The sequence below is a fragment of the Labrus bergylta genome, chromosome 10 (assembly GCF_963930695.1).
Source record: "Labrus bergylta chromosome 10, fLabBer1.1, whole genome shotgun sequence".
NCBI lineage: Eukaryota > Metazoa > Chordata > Actinopteri > Labriformes > Labridae > Labrus > Labrus bergylta.
Genome location: NC_089204.1, coordinates 26816156 through 26831888, shown reverse-complemented (window position 1 = coordinate 26831888; position 15733 = coordinate 26816156). Strand labels below are relative to the sequence as shown.

The window sequence follows — 15733 nt, the reverse complement described above, 5'->3', positions numbered from 1 at the left end:
GGCATACTGTTGGTTGTAGATGTGCGGGGGATATTGCTGCATTTTCTTAAAGGTTCAACGCACAGAGGCTAACACATGCCTCAATCCATACCACTGTAATGCATATTCAAAGCAATGTTCTATGACACACCATTTGTCTTGGGGCTCTAGGTATTTTTCTCTGAAAGTGTGGCCCTATACGGTATGCCTCATTGAAGAACAGTTTTCTCTGCACTGTATCTCTTATAACCTATGCTGAAGGAGGTTGTGATATCATTTAAAGACACATACATAGTATTTAAAGTTCTTGTTTCAGACTCTCTTGGACCACACAGTCAATATCAAGCCTTACTACAATGCAGAGTTTCCTTGTTATTTCCCTTTTTTCTCTTAAATATTAAAAACAAATATATTATGCTGTTAAACAGATACACAGAAATATAGAAATAGGGCATATAAACTAGGGATGTACGTGTTTTATTGATTTAACGGTTGAACGACATCACCCTTGCTAGTCGACACCAGAGTTTCAAGTTGGTTAAACAAATTAAAATGCTCAAACTGCAGCACAGACAACGGCCACTAGCCCGAGCTGGCGATAAAGTCTGGCTGAAGCTCCGGTTGTTGTGCCTGCTCTCCTAGCTCTATCACCCGGATGTTTACAAGCACATTGAATGGACAGCATCTCGTAAGAGCAGCTAGTTTGGTTTAGCAGTGTTTTTATCCTGAAATGAGATATAAATATGGCTGTGTCACGTTAAATTGGCATATAAACAGGAGCCATGCATAACCACATTCAACACAGACAGGTGGATGTTAACCTGCAGGGAGGACCAAAGGCTGGGGGGTGCTAGCATTGCTAATGTAATCAACATTCTGCAAACCAAATTACATCGTTTACCATCGGACAATTTTAAATAAATTGTGCTCAATCTGGACTGTTTTTTGAGTTGCATTACCTTTAGATTAGTCAGTATTTGTCAAGGAACATCACTAATCAAAACAGTCCTTACATTTCTAGATTAAACCCTTCAGGGGTTTTCGTCTGGTTCTCTACCAATTAGCATGAACTGCAGATCCAGGGAAAATGGCAACATCCAACCAAGTGGCACACACTTCAACATGATTGGCGGCTACAGTGACCTGAATTAGAATCTGTTAACCTAAAAAATAGTTATGGCGTAAGAGTGATCAGATGAAATGGATAAAGGAAGAACCAGAAGTTCTGAACATGATTGGTTGGGTATCCTGCAGTGGGTTTAGCCAATGGTTTATGATTGCAGAGGGCTTACACAACATGGAGGCACTAATGGACTAATGCCTTTGACATTTGAAAAGAGTGTGCCTCATTAGATTCTTTTATCTTGTATACATGCAGCTCCTTGCATAAAAGGCAGTAAATGGTCAATTATTGATAATTTCATGGCTTGGCTTCAATATACAGTGGGTACATGTTCTAGTATGATAGACATGACCAATACAATTATCTCTATTCACAGATGAAAGCAGCAGTATTGTTTATTTAAAATATTTTATTATTGAGATAAGCATAAAGTGCTGACTAGGTTCTATTTTTATTTAATCCCTTCGCTAAGCGAGTTCCTCCTTGTTTGCTGGATAAGTTAGTGATCAAAATCAAACAAACCCCCTGTTCTTCAGAACATAAAGGGTTGTGTGATTTGTGAACTTACACAGACATGTTGGCTTCCTTGAGTGGTGCCATGAAGCCCCTTAGACCAGGTCAACAGCCAGAAGTATTTTTACTCGCTCTTTTGTCCAGTTTAGGGAAACTGATCCTATTTTGGCCTTCTTGGAAATGCTTTCATAACAGCTTTCATTGTACCTCCCACCATGAAGAGGAGGACGTCTCAAGCAGAGACAACACATGCAACTGAGAGGGAATACAACCAAAAGCTTTTTGACCGATGTTTTGTAGGAAGTAACAGGTGAATAACTTCATTTGTGCAGTGAGGGAGTGCAACTCTTTCTACAAGCATTTACATAATTTAGAGCGAGTACCTTATCAACCCTGTGGCAGGTTAAAGCTAAGAGAGAATGATGAATGTGGAGGACTAAATGCATGAGAACAGACAGTCATCAACCAGCCAATCTAGATCAATGTTTCAAAGTGGTCTGTTCACTCAGATATTTATCTCTGCAGTCCTTGTTCCTTCTTTAAATCTTAATAGTTATAATGATCACTAAGTAGGGCTGTTTGATAATGGCAAAACAAAAAAATCACTATCACCATTATTTATGATTGATATTGAGTTCAACGCCATTACTCATTGATTTTACAACTTCTGCATCACTTGCATTTATCCAATGTAACACTTTGAAAAACAAGCTACCTCCTTGAAATATTAAGACTTCATCTACTTGGAAATAGTTTGATTTGGTGCTTCATTGTTCGTTGGTTTACAGCTTTTGCTTTTCGGTATATCTCCTCAAGGTTCATATAATTGTGTCCTTTGAGCGATTACCTTTTCTTTTTTTAAATACCAACTCTTAAAACTTGATAACAAAATTGTTAAAGTCTGAAATAGCTGGCATCCCATGTAACAAGCTGTACTGTTTTAACTATATCCTACTAACTGTATACCATAGAAACATTCTCTATCCCCAATAATGACCCTTGACATTTGTTACATAATGTTAAAAAGTTCTCTATAGTTTAGTGTTCACATTGTGTTTGTACTCTAGTAAGTCCTTGGGATTGTTTTATAAAGTCTGAGAAATAAAACAGCATTGAATCCGGCAGTGAACCATATCTGTTTGTTTTGTAAAGACAGAAATAGTGTTCTTCCTGCCGTGTCTCCTGGGAGAAAAGGAGATGTTACCGTAGCATGACAAAGAGATTCACAAACATGGATATGAATTGACATTTGTGGCTTCTCTCTGAGCTTGTGAAAATAAGAATAGGAAAAAAATGATGCAGTGGAAAAATAGCATCAAACGTAGAAGAGGCATCACTTTGTAACAACCTTTAGTGTGACACTGGATCAGAAGACAGCTGAGGAAGAAGAGGGCAGGAGTCAAGCCGGTGACTGATTGGCCAGTCGCTCACAGTGGTGTAATGACACCAACATCTTGTGAGCAGGTACTCTGTGTCAAGCTCTCCATTAACTTCTCTAAGGTCATTACTGCGCCATTACTCATTTACTCGGCATCATGGAAGGGAATCCAGAGGAATTAGTTGCCATCGCCACAGACAAACCCAAGCCTTCCTCAGGATTCGATTTACCGCTGGGGCTTCCCGTATTTCAAAAGAATGAAGAATCTGAGTATTTATTAGAAGTTCTGTTCTCTGAAGCTGTGCACATTGATCCTGCTTTCCTCATTTTAGCTGAGGGAAAAGTTTCATCTTTCATTTTATATTCATATTCCTATCTCTCCAAGGCCATTTGCACAAACTTGCAGCACTTTATCTAACTTTGTTTGCTTTAACGCTCACATTAAAGTCCTTTGAGGTAGTTTCTTGGAGTGTCGCATAAATACATTTTAGTTGAGTCACAAGCTTTTGCAGCAAATGCTTAAACAAAGGTTATCGAGCCCATTACCCATGAATGAAAATCTTTGCACATCTAGTATACTTTTGTTTTACAAACTGGGTGTTGAGTTGACTTTCCTGGAAAAAATTAAAAACAAAACTTATTCCCACACTTATTCGACACAGTAGTGATGGGCCATGTTAAAAATATAGATTTTCGATTGTTTTTATCAGCAACTGGTTGTAATGTGGAACTACCACCACCAGGCGGTGGCTGTAGCATGCAGCTTGCCATTACATGACAAAAGAAGAATAAAGGTTGAGTGCCCGGTGCTAGCGAAAGAAAAAAGTGTAGCGCTGTGAGATTCAATAAAGAGAGAAAATCGAATCCAATAATTCATAAAAAATTTGATAATCGTCGAATTGTTCCCGGTGAATAGTAATTTTAATTGAAATGCCCATCTTTATCACATAGCATTTGTCTGTCCACTGATGACCATTGGCTAAAACAGTTTATTTATTAAGGCCCAAACACTCACAGGGTGCGAGGACCCTCTTAAAACCCTTAGGATTATTATTATTTTTCCGCGTCTTAGCGCCCACTTTTGATCAAATTGATTCAATTTTATCGAGATTGCTTCCACAACACATTTAACTGGCTTCATGTCCATTTCTTATGATCCCTCTGTCTCCCAAGAAATTACCAGTCTCATCTTTTGTTTATTACTGTCACATTAAGACCTCCATCAACACATCACCAACTCTAATTATTCATTGCATTAGTTCCCTTGACAGTCAGACCAATAATTTTAATGACTTTCTGTCCACAGCACTCCCAGCTCAATGTCATCCCAAAACCAAAAGGTTCCCTTGAGATAATCTGTGCCAGATTCTCTAAAGTCCGTCGCTTAAAATGTACATCAATTCTCATCAAATGGATTCTCAAAAGTGCATAAAAAGTTCCTTTTTTAGCAGGAAGGAAAGTTTGTTCCACACTTAATACCAATAATGAACCAATCCTCTGATTTTGTTTTTGACACAGTAGCTCATTTCACCAATAAATGCCCTCTGGCTCTTTCCACCAATTTATCTGCTGATGATTTTTCTTTCACAATTTGGGTCAACACCATTAGGGACAAAAATATAATTGTCATGGTGTAATGTCCCCTTCATTCAGTAAAAATAGTCGTGCCAAAGTCTAGTTTTAACCTTGGAATATAAATCACATTATTTCTCCTCTGACTCTCAGTGATGGATCTTCTACTGCAGAGAAATTCTTTCACACTATGGACTCTTGTCTGTTTCCTAGCAACTTGTCGGTTTCCACCACATTGTTTTAAAAGAGCTTCAGGGAGGAAGACGGCCATAATTTTATGTTTTGCCTCTGAGACGTCTGGTGCCCGAGCAATTTTCAACAGGAGACTCCCTCAACCCCAACACAAATTAATAGTAATTTTCTTTGCATCCAGGGGATCATCACCAATTTGTGTTACAATGGAATATGTCAATCAAACGTTATTCTCATGAAATAAAGATGTCCATCTTGTAATCCACAGACACCCCTTACCTGTCAGTAGAATATATAGTTTCAAAGAGTGTTGGTTCGCTTGGTACAGCACCAAAAGATCTCAGATTTAATTGACAGAAACACTCATCGCTTGCTGTAATCAATATTCTTTCACTTCTGTTTTTCACCGCTGAAGGCTACTTTTTGAAGCGGTTAGAAATGGTGTAGCATGGAACAGCTGAAGATTCAGCTCTTCCCCCCCAGGAGTTTGTAAAGACCAAATTAAAGCTTAAAAGAAGAGAGAATACTGGATGTACATCCATCAAGATCCCTGAAACAAGATGCGTTATAAGGGATGTGTTAAGGTGGTGTTAGAAAGAGACCTAAGGAGAAAAAGACTTACGGCCATGCAGGAGTGATGTTTGCATTCAACGATTTATAGGTGATAAAAATCAAGTGAATATAACAAAGCATGGATTTCAAAGTCCTATAAAATATCTTTATTTTATAGCGGTGATTAAAGGTTGTTTGGTTAACAACATATACCGACAAGATGACTTAAAAAATGTTGTGTTAGAAGCGAGCTTAGGATAAAAAGACTTAGGCTTTAGCATGGAGTGTTGTTTGCGTTTAATGGTTTAAATTAAGCATTGTTCCATCAATACAATAGTAATACTTACAATAGTAGCTTCGAAGTCGTTCTAATCAACAATAACAATCAACATGGAGAATGGCGTCCATCCAATTTTCACAGAGCGCCCAGGTCACCTGTTTTTAGGACTGTGTAGATTGCCAGCAGGCTGTTGTTCCCTCCCAAGAAGTACTTAAGGCTTTGTTGAACAAATAGAAGCCAGTTAGCTTGTCTCTGATTGATACTATGGCTGAGGCTAAGAGATGGAAGAGGACGATGACGGCTGAAGCTAAGAAGAGAAAGAGAGCAAGAGAGTGAGCGAGCAAGAAGCTGGACTAGAGTAAATACTGGACCTGGTCAGTCTAGTTCTTTTGCTTCTCATGACTGCTTTGCCGTATCTATATATTCATGAACTTCTCACTCCATCATGAGTTGCTAACAGCCCGTCGAATTTGTATTGTGTGCCTCAACACTATTTCAGGGTTTTCATACCTTTTAAACATCCTCCTCACTGTACATGTTCTTGTGTAGGTTCCTGCCTCTTATGGACTTTGTTAAGAGGCAAAGAAATAAGGTTCAGCACAGCACAAAGATGCTTGTTTTGAACATTCATCGACAACACTAATACAAGAAGCCAAGGGTTTGAAAATCATTCTGTTGGAGGAACATCAGCATCCTCAAAGGACACCGGATGAAAGTACTCGACTGCGTTTTAGATGTAAAGAAAGTAAAAGCACACGGTGTAGGAACCGGAGTGCTTGCAGATGGAAAAGGCTTTCACAACGAACACAGTGTGTGTGTGTGTGTGTGTGTGTGTGTTCAGCGTTTTTATGCATGTGTTTGTGTTGGAAATACGGAGAAGAAAGTTATACATAATGCATGGTGCTACACGGGGCAGCACTCTACCGGGTATCATGAGTCAAGGTGAAATTACCTGCACTCGCACACTGCCCCGTGCTCTTATCGGAGTACGGTAATGATTTCAAGGTGAAGTGGGTCACTGGTGTACATGATAATATATTTAGGCAGACCACTGTTGTGAACCATCTGCAGGTCCCACTCAGAGCCCTGCAATTCAGGTGAGCAGCTGGAGAGCCACAGATGGCTGAGGTGCTGGAGAAAAAGAGCGGGGTCATGGGGGATGAAGATAGACCTGCGTCTCCTGTTATTTGTTGTTCCTGGTGAATTGAAGCTGATTGTTGGTTCGCCTTCAGAGCTCCTCTGTGTGCACTCTATCTAATCTTTATTGCACATGAAACAGCACCGACCTGGAATATTCTTTTTTTTTGGTTTAATACAATTCAGCTCTCTGGAGGAGAAAGCTTTCAAAATACTGTTGTTAATGAAACAATTCAACACCCCACCGTGGACCTCGATGTCATGCGCCTCCGTAAAGTTTGATTGTTAGAGTCTGTGGGGTTGTAGTCGGTGTGAAGAGCTGTGTAAGAAACAGTGTGATAGGAGCAGCTCAGCAGGGTTAGCGTTAAAGCTCCAGATGGCTCTCTAACATAGCCAGACAGTGCAGATCCTTTTATATTCAGCTTCCTAAAGCTGCATGTGCTGGTGAAAGTGTACACATTGAATTATTTTCTCTTCACAGTCCCTTTTCCTGAGAAGTTGGGACACAGTAAGATGTAAATAAAAACAGAATGTGATGGTTATCAAAACGTTGAAACCCCGTTATAAGAATGCAAATAGCACAGAGCGCCTATGGCCTAGCGGGTATGTCGCTCACAGAGGCTCTAGTCCTCGTTGCAGCGGCTGTGGGTTCGAGTCTGACCTCGATCCTTTGCTGCATGCCAAGACAACATGTCTTTGGTATTTTATGTGAATCAACAGACCCAGAATATGCTGGAGGGATTATTTATCCCGTCTAGCCTGGTAATGCCTCGGATTCCCCCAGGAGGGGCTGGGAAACGTTGCTGGGGAGAGGGAGGTCTGGATTGACTTACTGCGCCTGCTGCCACCGCAATCCGACCTGGGACGCACCCCTCGCAACTGGCTAGAGGTTTGCAACATGATTTGTCTAAATAGAGCATCCCAGAGAGGCTGAGTCTTTTGGAGTATTGATGGGTAATGTAGAGCAGAATCTTTTTGCAATTTTATGTAAAAGAAAACCATTACTCTTACTGCAATACATATAATTGCAAAAACTTCAGCTCTACAATGCTGCCATATGCAATTTCATGTTAGAAGATGCCTTTTCATCACTTTCAAATCGGGCATACAATTTGTCAAAAACAGACATGTTGTCTTTGTTTTTATTTTTTTTATACAATTTATCTCTTTAAAGGCTTTATATGTGATTTATTGATCCAGCAGATGTCGCCCTTGAGCACCAGCATGAAACCAAAACAACCCGCGGTGCATTGTTGTGTTAGCATGCTACTGCTAGCGATCTTTATCATGCTCGTATCTTCACACTGCATGTAAATTTACCTGAAATGAGCGTGATCTAGAAACACAGTTAAGCAGTGAGTACAGTATGTTATTCTTCTTTTCTCTAGTCCCTCAATTAAACAACTTTTATACATGAGGGGAGGAGTCAGCCGGCCGTCCGGGCGATGTAAACAAAGTGAAGATAGGACTCTGAAAACATCACAGACAGTGGGACTCGGGTGTTACACTCATTGTAGACAGTCATGACTCACAGAGTTATTTTCAGAGGATATTCTTGATTTATATTACATTGAAGTGTGAAAAATCACAGAGAAAGCCTTTAAGAAATGTAGTTGTATTTACTGTACTGTGTGGCTGAGCTAATTGATAAATGTGATTTTAAGGGAAGCATTTTGTTTTCCTGACTTCCTTGTCTTCCTGCGGCTTCAGACAAAAAACAATCGGCGTTCTGAAGAGACCCAGACGCTGCTCGCATATCACTGGCACTCTCCACATCTGACGTCACCCAGCATTTCCCATGCCTGTCAATATTCATTCAAGCACATAAAAGGGGAATGACTCAGCTTAAGAATCCGTATATTATTCCTGCCCTCTATGCCAGTGAGATCAATAGCACTATCATTTTCTGTCAAGAAGTGGAGAGCTGAGGCTCAAGGGTGATGTCAGCAGCATGGAGCACAGAGCTGCTCTGCAGACAAAGAGAGCAATTGGATTTCAGAAGCAATAATTGAGTCTCCTTTCTCTGCAAGTTTAGGGTTCTGATGGGTTTATATTTATGATCACGCTGCACAGTCAATACTGATCGAGCTTTCTGCGGTTACAGCAACAAAATGTCATTTGAGGAAGGAAGAGAGTTTAGCCAACAAATGCCAGATCATTTTCTGGGTTCCCAGAAAAATGGCGACATTTAAAGTCGTGTTTGGAACAATAGCATGTTTGTTTGCAAGTATGTTTTCACCCGTTTCTGTTGCAATTTTTTCTAATCTTTATACACAAATGGTGAGATTCACAAAAGGGTTGCGTGGCTTTTTGCAATTAAAGGATTAAAATGCTCCCCTATCTGTGCTGCAGAGCAACAGAGTCTCTGTGCAGGGGATGTTAGCTTGTATTTAATTAAGCCTTGATGATGTCATTTGGGTTAAAATTGGCCTTTATATGAAAATGAACAGAGTTGCAAATGGTTTCTCATTCACAAACAGCCACGCTCTGAGTGAACATATGCAGAGAGAAGTTGGTAAATGTGCAGCAGTATGTCAGTCAGGACATCAATACTACCTCTGTTTTAACCTAAAAAAATCAATCATCTGTAAATAATGTCTGTAAATATCGCTTTGATGTTACTTTTGATTTAAGAATCAGAGGTTAAATCACTGCCTGAGGCTCACCACTGCATATATGCACACACTTCATCCATGTGTGGAGACGGTCAATACCCCTCTTTACGCACAAGAGGGGAATTGGAGCATTTAGTTTGTGTTGCCATGGTAACAATACGGGTAAAGCTATCGTTTGTAAAATCTGTAAAATCATGACACCACTAGTCATTTTAAAATATCTGCAGAAATCAAGTGGGGAAACAATGAACAGAATCCAGACACTTCCCTCTGATAATAAAAAGTGAGCTGGTGCTCTGTGATTCCGGTTTTCTGAAGTGGAAAGCTTTTCATACTTTTTGAGTGGACTCTTTTAACCCCGTGTGGCAATGCCATCACAGGAAAACACAAATGTTCACTCAACTGGTTTATTCATGGCTGCACTCACAGCAGTGACAGGTGATCTAAAAATACAATGCTTTTGGTTTTTAAACGCTGCTCACTGTTTACATTTTCTATCTATTGGATGCTGCTGGGATTGTGATTATTGTAGCAGGTGTTTGGGCGGCCATCGTGTTGAACAACTCACAACGCTGACACTGGACTCTGTTGAGTGTTTATGTTTCAGACGCTGGATGTATCAGACATGCTGCTGTTTCATCACAACGGTTCACACACTTGACAAAAAGGTTCAGAGGGGCCGAAAAGGTTGTGATTGTTTCTGATAAATTGGTGATGCTTAGCAAGAGTAGTGTGCAGGATTTCTTTTCTCTTCAAGTGATAATCTGTCGTCCTACACACCTACTTCTCGGAACACCTCCTTAAAAAGTTGAACCAACTAGGAAATACGTCGCCTTGGAAAATCCTTATTCATAACCAGGTAGACACTCCTCACAGGAGCTTTAAGTTTGAACGCAGTAATCAAATTGGTGTCTAACCTGGCTCCAGTTTCCAGATATCAAAGTCACATGCAAACAGAGTCTGGTAAGCATCCATCAGGATTCAGCTGCTGTTACATTTCCAAGAAAGAGTGGGATGTTTTCCACGTGAAGTTTCTATGAATCAAACAAAAAGCATCATTTTGAAGTCACTCTAATAATCAGAGTGTCCTCAGGAGGCCTCGGGCAGAGTTGCCTCCCCTTCATCTCATCAGAGATCCAGGTCTCATGTATAACCCATCGCCTCAGATGCACTGTTTTCATAATCTTTTGGTGTGGTTGTGTGTGTGTGCTTTCACCTTTTGGACTTTCTAATGTGCATTACTGGATATGTTTAATGCAAAGCTCTATTAAATATGACATCCTCCTTGTTTGATCCATTGTTTAAGTTCTATTCGCACTGACAGTGACATGGCTTTCCTCTCTTCAGGAGGCTGCTTGTCTCGTCTGGTTACACCCATAAAACTGCCCGGAGCATTGCTCGATTTACAGTGGTAATGTTCCTAAGTGAACACAGACCCCCTTAACAACACAGATATGTAACAAGTGCTATGCCCATGCAGTTATAAACAGCATACCATTTCATTTCATGCATGCATATATGTGTGGATGATGGAAAACACCACCGAGAAGTTAGCTCTCATTTCAAACAAAGACATGAATCCCGGTCTTTTAAGGTTATTCATCCATCATCTTCTTCTTCCTCTGTCCCTCTCCTCTTTTATCTGCCGCCCCATTATTTTCTTTTAACTTCCACTTCTTGAGTCGCTTTGTAGATGAAATGTATTTTGTCTTACTTCATATAATGACTCTTTTTTTTCTTCCTCACTTCAAATGTTTCTTGAGAAGAAAAAAGCATCACGGCTGAGGTTTTAGAAGTGGTGACATTTTACACATTTCTTTTTTTTTTTTTTTAAGTGAAAACTGATAATTTTTTGAACAAATTCCCTTCGAATGCAAATCATGAAAATATTATATTAAAAGTGTATTTGACAAACTAAAGAGGAAAGCTTCTAAGAGTGCGGTCATGAAGTTGTTCCTGCTCATATCTCACAAGTTTCCTCCTCAGGAAAGAAACTTTAGAGCTTACAAGTCTTTCATTTGACGTTTTGAAATTCGACTTTTTTGTGATGCAAGATGAATTTCTGTATGTCCAGCTGATCTCCTTTGACAACTGGTCTCCAAAGGTGCAAGTTCATGTCTTGCCAAGGGGCATCAAATGTCTGAACACTGTCCAAGGTGTTGCCGAAAACAAACAAACATGCATGCCTGTAGGCGGTTTATAGAACATATGGCATACAGCAATGCCCTCTACACACAACAGGCAACTGCACGCTCACATTGCAACATGCAGAGACCTCACACCTGTGAAAGACTCAAAGACTGTAAACAAAATGCACCTGCTTTTGGACCCAGATTGATAGAAATATGTTCTCCTTTTAGTAGCAAAGTGAAAAATGCCAAATTCAATTTGACAAATAGCTGGTTAAGAAAACCTTGTTGTGTTAAAAATCCCTTCAACAAGCGATCAACCTGTGTGGACACAAAAGTAGATATCCTGTTTTTGTCCAGATAGAATTCTTCACTTATGAATGAATGAAAAAGTTTGTTTCTCAGTGTTTTTCTGTTTGCCATTGATGTTATTTCTTTGCCCTGTAAAAAAAGGGAGGTCATAGCTGACGTTCTTGTGTGTTTATTTTTCTCTCTCTCTTTCTCTTTCAGACCAATGCACGATGACACGATCATATCTCTTCCTGCACAAGTTCTGGTTCTTCAGCACAATCTATTACTTTGGTAACTGGGCCTTTATCGGGGTAAGTTTGAGGATGGAAATAAATGTTAGAAGATTCACAAACATCTTGCCAAGTCTAAAGTTGTTTTGAAGAAGATCCTTAGAAACAAATGTGTCATATTCATTCAATTCAAACAACTTTATTAATCCCTTTGGAGGCAAATAGTTTGGAGCAGCTCGTACATGAAGACTTAAGTAAAACACAGTGACGATGTACAGACGACAGCAACAAATATATGTAAGATTCAAGCTGCTCTGTGGTCGCACAGGTACAAGCACCTTCTGGGTTTTATTCAGGGTCACCATACTGTATGAATCATCCCTCTGTAAACGCCAGTCAATAATGTAAATGTGAAAATGAAATACATCCAGCAGTTATTTCCCTGGGTTATCAGCTCTCAAATGTTTGTAAGAGGACCCTCAAAGGTTCTTCAATTGTCTTCTTAGATAAGAGCCAATCGCAGAGAAGAAAACTTGAGATGTCAGAATCTTCTTAAAAACTTCTGAAGGGTCGATCACACAAAGATGCATCGTCAGGAAAACCGTTGTTTTCCTCTGGTACAGCGAGCATGTCGGGCGCTGTTCTCTGCAGCTGCACAACGCATTTTTGTCGCAGTTTTTGGGCGTGCATTTAAGTTAAAAAAAAAAAAAAAAAGTAAACTTTTCAGCTGAAGAGGCGGAGTCAATGTCACTTATGGCCGAAGCAGCCAATCAAATCAAGCAGGAGGCTTCACCTCTTTACCTCTAGTTTTTAAGACGTGTATCCCGCTCCTCATCTAGAAGCAAAACATCAGTGAGAGCTCTACGTTAGCTCAAATCCAATTCTCCACATTTATTTATTTGATCACCCAAATGCGCTCCCAGCTGTTTTATCCCCAGATGTGCTCAGTACGACCTGTTTCTGAGTGATCGGGCACTAAGTGTGTTTCAAGAACACATTTCTTTGTACTAACAGTTGGTGAATGCGGCCGAATGTTCCTGGTAAGAAATCTGAGAGGAAATGTTTCCTCACAGGTTGTATATTAATCTCATTTCCAGGAAAAAAGTGATTTACCATCTTAAGAACCCTTACAGCAACATCTATGAAACATTCAATTCACTTCCAAAGCAGTTCATGAGTATTTTCAACATTTCTACTCTGAAGAAAAAAAAAGAGTTACTAAAAAAAATGATTTTCCAGCGCTGCCCTCAGCTAATCTCCTCAGCCAGAATACTTAATAGCCTCTTTTCCCCGCTGCTGTTGATGCATTGTATCGATCAAACGATCCTCATAACAGATTTCCTAATGCGTGCTTTGTTCTTTATTACTCTCAGGCGTTCCTCGTCGGCCTGGTCGTGTCCTGCTGCAGAGGGAAGAAGTCTGTGATTGAAGGAGAGGTGGAGGCCGATGACTCAGACCTGAGCGATGACGAATACGTGCACTGAAAATGTCCCTACCGCATCTTAGAGGGACTAGGAAGTAAAAATTCCAGAAACAAATAAATGGATGTCAGTCATTCGTCATCATTTAATTTACTGCTGTTAAGGAGTGATTGCTGTGGTGTTTTGTGGATTCCAGCCTTGTTTTTTTTTTTTTTTTTGAGTTGACACGTCCCCTTCCCCTTAATGAGAGCGCTCAGACCGATTGTTGTGTCTTTTCTCGGTCAATATTATAGATGACTTTGGGAGTCTGGGAGCATCCTCCAACTCAATCCTATCTAGAGAGAATTCACTTATCAACAGTTTGAGGCCGACACAAATTGCTCATTTTTCTGCCGCTGATGTCACACACGCTCGTCCAAAACTTTTTGTCAAAGCTTTATTTGGAGTTTGGAGATAAACTTAAATTTTTTGTACTGATCTGCGCACTTTCTAGACCCTTACAAGGTTAGTTTATTTATTGTTTGCTTTAGTGTATCTTTTTAAGATCCAAAAAAACACCTGAGCCTGCACAAACTGCTCTGCTCTGCCTGTTTGTTTGTTTTTAAAAAAGCTAATTGGTTTAGAATTCTGACTCCTTGACTGCAGACGGCGGTCACATTTTCAAAGTTTGTTTGGCTTGTTTCCGTCTTGAGGTTAAATATTCACTGCTAGACGGCGTGCTTTTAGTTCTTTGCTGCGTTATTGAAGTAGGTGTTACTGTGTGTGAAATCTAAAGGACCAACTGCAGCTTAGACTTATTCTCTCTTTTTAATGAAACAGGGTCAACTGCTTTTTTTCACTCTCTTTGTTTGAAGAACTTCAGAGAAAAAAAAAAATCAAAGATACGGATGTAATTTTCTTTTAATTAAGGAGCTCTTGGTTTTTTTTTTTGCCTATGCTCTAATATTCAGCAGGCTCGTCCATGAATGGCTTTCCCTCTGCGATGTTTGATTTCTTTCTCGCATACTTCTTTGTGATAATGAATGCAAAGTATTGATTTAATTAATGAGCCGGCTGCACAAATTAACAGGAATGACATGATTAATTTGGAGGGGAAAAAAATATGATTTTGTGCCTCATGAATGTGTAGAAACCATGACGGGCGCACACTGCTGTATAAGAAACCTCCACAAACGTTAACCTCTATCTTGTGACTTTATGCTTCGAGGTGTTAAATCTGTTGACCTTCATCAGGACTGTGATTGGTTGAAAAGACTTGTATTATGGCTGCTGTGTCTATATTTAATGATACCTGTATTCAAAGAAATAAAAAACATTTTAAACACCCTCCAGAAAAGCTTTTTTTTTCTTTCCAGTTCCAACATTTGTTTCTCCCATCAAACCCAGTTTGAAGTGCAAGTTGTGCATTCAGTTACTATAAATGGTTAATAGTTCAGCATGCTCATATTTCTGTAGGTTGTTCATAGTCGAGAAAACTCCCTTAAAGAATGTTTTTACAGTAGTGATGTCTTTGAAATGTTTAAACCAAACTCAGTAAGTCTTTGGATAAATAAATATACTGATTGAATGATCAGCTATTACATGTTATTGATTCAGTGTTAAATATGTCAGGAGGTGAGAGACTGTACCTCCTTCTCAGGGCATCAAAAAAGTTATGCTTGGGTCCATCATCAAGGCCGCCCATAAGAGGGGGGATAAAGGGGAAATCTTTCTGGGACCCTGTCACATGAGGAGGGCCCACGGGAGTTAGTGAAAACATTACACCAAAATACTCTTTAATGCAACAAAACACATGTATTTGAGTTATTGTTGCTTTAGTAGATTGTAACCCAGTGAACTTAACTGTTATGTTTGAATAAGTTCAGACATACCAGGACCTGCACAAAGTTAGAAAAGAAAGAAGAAGAAAAAGTGGGGAGCATTTGACCCCAACAAGAAGTTGTAAACAAACTTATTTGAGTCAGCTCAAAGTCCACAGACTGTTGATCCAGGATTTGTAAGATAAGACAGCGTTTACTCTTCTAACTTCAGAATTAGACACAACCTCTATTGACCAATCATCCTGCTGCTGTCAGATTTTAAAACCTGCTCTCTCTGCCTCCTTCCTGTGTAGTCAATTTCTTGTTTCAGATCGATCGCTGCGACCTTCCTCCACCCCTCCCCCCCGGTCACCTTCATTCCATCTCATCAGTGTCCAGGTTCAACTCTTCTGAAGTTCACCCCTCAGCTCATCCTGCATCCTTCCATCACCCACCAGTGTCTAGACTCTGTAGGGGTATCCTACCTCGCTGTCCGCCTCACTACTGCTCACAGTGGATGAA

General features: G+C 39.9%; 1 protein-coding gene across 2 annotated transcripts in view; it reads left to right on the top strand.

Annotated features, from left to right (window-relative positions):
• Positions 1 to 14738, top strand: part of lmbrd1 (LMBR1 domain containing 1) — a 74194-nt gene extending 59456 nt beyond the window's left edge. For both annotated transcript variants that reach the window (XM_065959608.1, XM_065959607.1), the window contains exons 15-16: positions 11981 to 12072; positions 13365 to 14738. In XM_065959608.1, coding sequence (XP_065815680.1) covers positions 11981 to 12072; positions 13365 to 13475 — 203 coding nt within the window. In that variant the 3' untranslated portion in view covers positions 13476 to 14738. The remainder of the gene's footprint in view (positions 1 to 11980; positions 12073 to 13364) is intronic.
• The last annotated feature ends 995 nt before the right edge of the window (positions 14739 to 15733 follow it).